The following is a 3,614-nucleotide window of genomic DNA, read 5'->3' on the forward strand; positions in this document are numbered from 1 at the left end:
AATGTGTGCATCATTTCATTTAAGGTAAAAATTTTATTAGAATTATTTAAATAACTTAGATTAGTATTACTAATATTATTATTAATACCTCGGTTTTGACTAGAATATAATTACATTACAATGGCAATTGATATAAACTCTATAATACATAATTTTGTATATATGTATATTTATATAAATGAATACTTCTCTTTTCATTTAATTTTATGAAAGAAAAAAGTACATGAAGAATTGTTGGGAATTTATGGCACGGAAACAGTAAAATCTGCACCAATTAAATACGATGATTTACAATATATGCAATATTTGGAGCGAGTTATCAAGGAAACGATGAGGATTTTCCCTACTGTCCCTGTGATTGGACGAAAAACAACAAAAGATTTAAAAACAGGTTTACTCATTTTTATATACAATAAGTAGATATTAATATAACGTATGTATATTAATAATTCTTATTAAAAATACTTTTCTCTGAAAAGGTTAAGATTTAAAGCTAAACATATATCAAAATATTAATCTTTAACTTGATTATATACTGAAAAAGACTGTGTAGCTGAATATTTTTGTTATAAAAATATTTGAATACTTTATAAAATTTTTAAAGATAAGGTATTATTTTACTAAGATGATAAGATGTAATATAGAATAAAAGCAACTATTTAAAAAAAACTGTTCATTTCCTGTGTTCAATATCACTTTGTCAATAATATGTATATATGTATCCAATTGTGTAATAAATGGCGGATTGTATTATTTGTTTCTATTATATTTTTGTTGTAATAATCTTTTAATATAAAAGTACACGCTTTAGGAGAGACTGTTATACCAAAAGGTACAGAAGTTTTTATAGCAATTATGAAAATACACCGAGACGAAAGGTATTGGCCAAACCCTTTGGTGTTTGACCCGGATAGATTTCTTCCAGAAAGACTAAAGAATTGTTCCATATTTTCTTATCTTCCGTTTGCTGACGGACCAAGGAACTGTTTAGGTAGGCATGTATAAATTATAAATTATCACGATAAATTGATTTATAATTATTAAATTGCAGGTATTAAATATGCAATGATCTGTATGAAAGTCATGTTAGCAACATTGATACGAACGTATTTATTCAAAGTTAATAAAAGTATTGAATTGGATAAAATAAATGTGACACTTGACCTTGTAGCAACCCCTGTTGAGCCTTTTAAAGTCAAAATTGAACAACGATCCAATAAAATATTGTAGAAATATATTAAATGTTTGAAATTATATTTTTTTGTAAATATTATACTCTGCATATGTATTATTATATATTGGTGGTTATGTTAGATTTATTATTTTTTTAGTTTATAATATAACAATGTAACATAGATAATATATGTATCAATTAAAAAAATTAAAGTTAATTTTTGAAAATTTTTTTATACTTACCGTGTTTGTTAATTTTTAAAAACAATCAGTTTCTACTCATGTTTCTAAAAACGACTTTGTAATTATCAATATATAAAGTTGAATAATTATACACAAATCTCTAAATTATTGTTACACTTAATTATGTACATGTAATATACAATAATATATCTGTTTTTATTTGAGAATTTCTTTTTCTTAAGTTAACAATATGAGGTGAACATTATGACATTCATAAATGAAACACGCTAATATACTTTTTATCAGGTAGCTAGAACATCTTACTTTGACGTTAGATTTTAATCACTATTGCTGCCTGTCAAAGGATTTACTGACATTTTCAAGACCTAAGAAGACGTTTAAATATTAGATAGTTGACTATATTGACGATGGTAAAATAACGACATTAAAATGACAAAAAGTGTTTGGAAATTAAATTCACAGCTTTTATCTTGAATCAACCAGGAGTGGATCAACTTTTTCGGCTCGCCACCTGCACCGGCGACAAATCCCCAGCAAACACAAAATATAACTGCTGTATGACACAAAAATAACGTATAATATAACAAATGTTACACGCTATTTATGTAAGAATTATAAAATTTTACATTGTACATACAATATATAAGTGCAGAATTATGATATTATTTTATTACTCTGTTATTTATATGGTATAAAAGACGAGCAATAATATAACTGCAATGTCGCGTGTTACATAATAATTGCTATGTTTATATTGTATTTATATTATATGTATAAGTACTTTGAATTACGCGAGACTCTATTAACCTAGCAACCGCGGTGCGTGCATATTTTCAGTGGTGAAGTCGGTCTTTTCCGCTCGTGACATTATGTATTTGCTTGAAAGTATTTTTTGAAATCGCGACTTTTATCCAAGATACTCTTTTTTCTTTTTTACTTTAATTTTATATAGAATATTAATAAAGTTTTATGGAAAGTATTTCTACATTTAATCAAAACTCTGCCAACAAGCTTGAGGTTATTCTTCATTGTTTTGAAAACCGCTTAGCTAAATGAAGTATTCAAAGCTTAAAGTAAATGCAGGGATTGGAAATAACTTGTTACTTGTAACGCCGTTACCATTACAGTTGTTTTTTTTTTGTTAACGGATAATTAGTAACGACGTTATTTTATTTTTTTGGTAACTGTAACGTTAACGCAGTTACATTTTTTCGGTAATAGTAACGAATTATAGTTACTTTTATCGTTACTTTTTTATTTTGAACTTTTCGCATTTATGTAATGTAATTGTATGAAATAAAATTACTAGATTTTATATTAATTTTAGCTATTATATATTATTGTATATTTAAAATTGAAACATGTTTAAACCATGTACTTTTCATGTTTTGAACATTATGTTTTTTAAAAATACTGTTCAAAACATGTTTTAAATAAAAAAACTACAAGGTTATGTTTTTAAAAAATATGATTTTTGCCAACCCTATGCATAGTGCGCTATGTTACGAAACATCCCCCCTCTCGTTGTCAATTGGCTCACCGTTCAGTGTTCACACGTCGTTCCATTGTCTCACTTTCGAGTCAGCTGCCGAAGCGTGAAGATCGTTATCTATATCTGAGCTTACTATCTTTCGCGTGTTGATTTGTTTAAGTGACAAAGAACTGTCGATTTAAAATCCTGGTAATATTTCGGCAAAGTTTTCGTGCCGCTGAACTGATATTGCATTTACGAGTAATCGGGTAAGATTTTATTTGATTCGGATTTGAATCTTTATTTGAAAATGTCGAATATATAATTGTATGGAATTCGAATACACAATTCACATTATATTTGACATTTTCAAATAGAAATTCAAATTGAATCTTACTTAAATTGATTATTTGATTTTATTGATTCGATTCGTTAATTCAAATAACTCACACACTTTATTGTAATTGCACATATAATTGAACTACTTAGCTGTTACATAAAATTGTACAATAAATTAATAAAATCTGTTTGATGTATGAATGCTAATTAAAATCTTATCTAATTTAAAAAACCGATCTTTATTTTTATGTAACATGACTTATCTACATTTCCAATAAAGGCAATTATAGTTTTAAAGGCTGGAAAGAAAATCGGTTTTTTTCATTTTTTCCGCGGATTTTTTCGGTTTCTTTCCCAAGGGGTAGAAAAATTCAATGGAAAAATTTTACGTACATATTCTTAAAACCTATCATATTTTACATTTGCA

General features: G+C 26.6%; 1 protein-coding gene across 1 annotated transcript; it reads left to right on the forward strand.

The window, feature by feature from the left end:
- Positions 1-210: 210 nt before the first annotated feature.
- On the forward strand, positions 211-1,254 carry LOC105460218 (cytochrome P450 4g15-like; the record flags this gene model as incomplete). The annotated part of the gene is made up of 3 exons (XM_011706654.1): positions 211-391; positions 812-991; positions 1,052-1,254. Coding segments are annotated over 3 exons (540 nt in total), but the record flags the coding sequence as incomplete, so codon positions are not given.
- Between the last annotated feature and the right edge of the window lie 2,360 nt (positions 1,255-3,614).

Source organism: Wasmannia auropunctata, unplaced genomic scaffold, assembly GCF_000956235.1.
Source record: "Wasmannia auropunctata unplaced genomic scaffold, wasmannia.A_1.0 LD326144.1, whole genome shotgun sequence".
Lineage (NCBI taxonomy): Eukaryota > Metazoa > Arthropoda > Insecta > Hymenoptera > Formicidae > Wasmannia > Wasmannia auropunctata.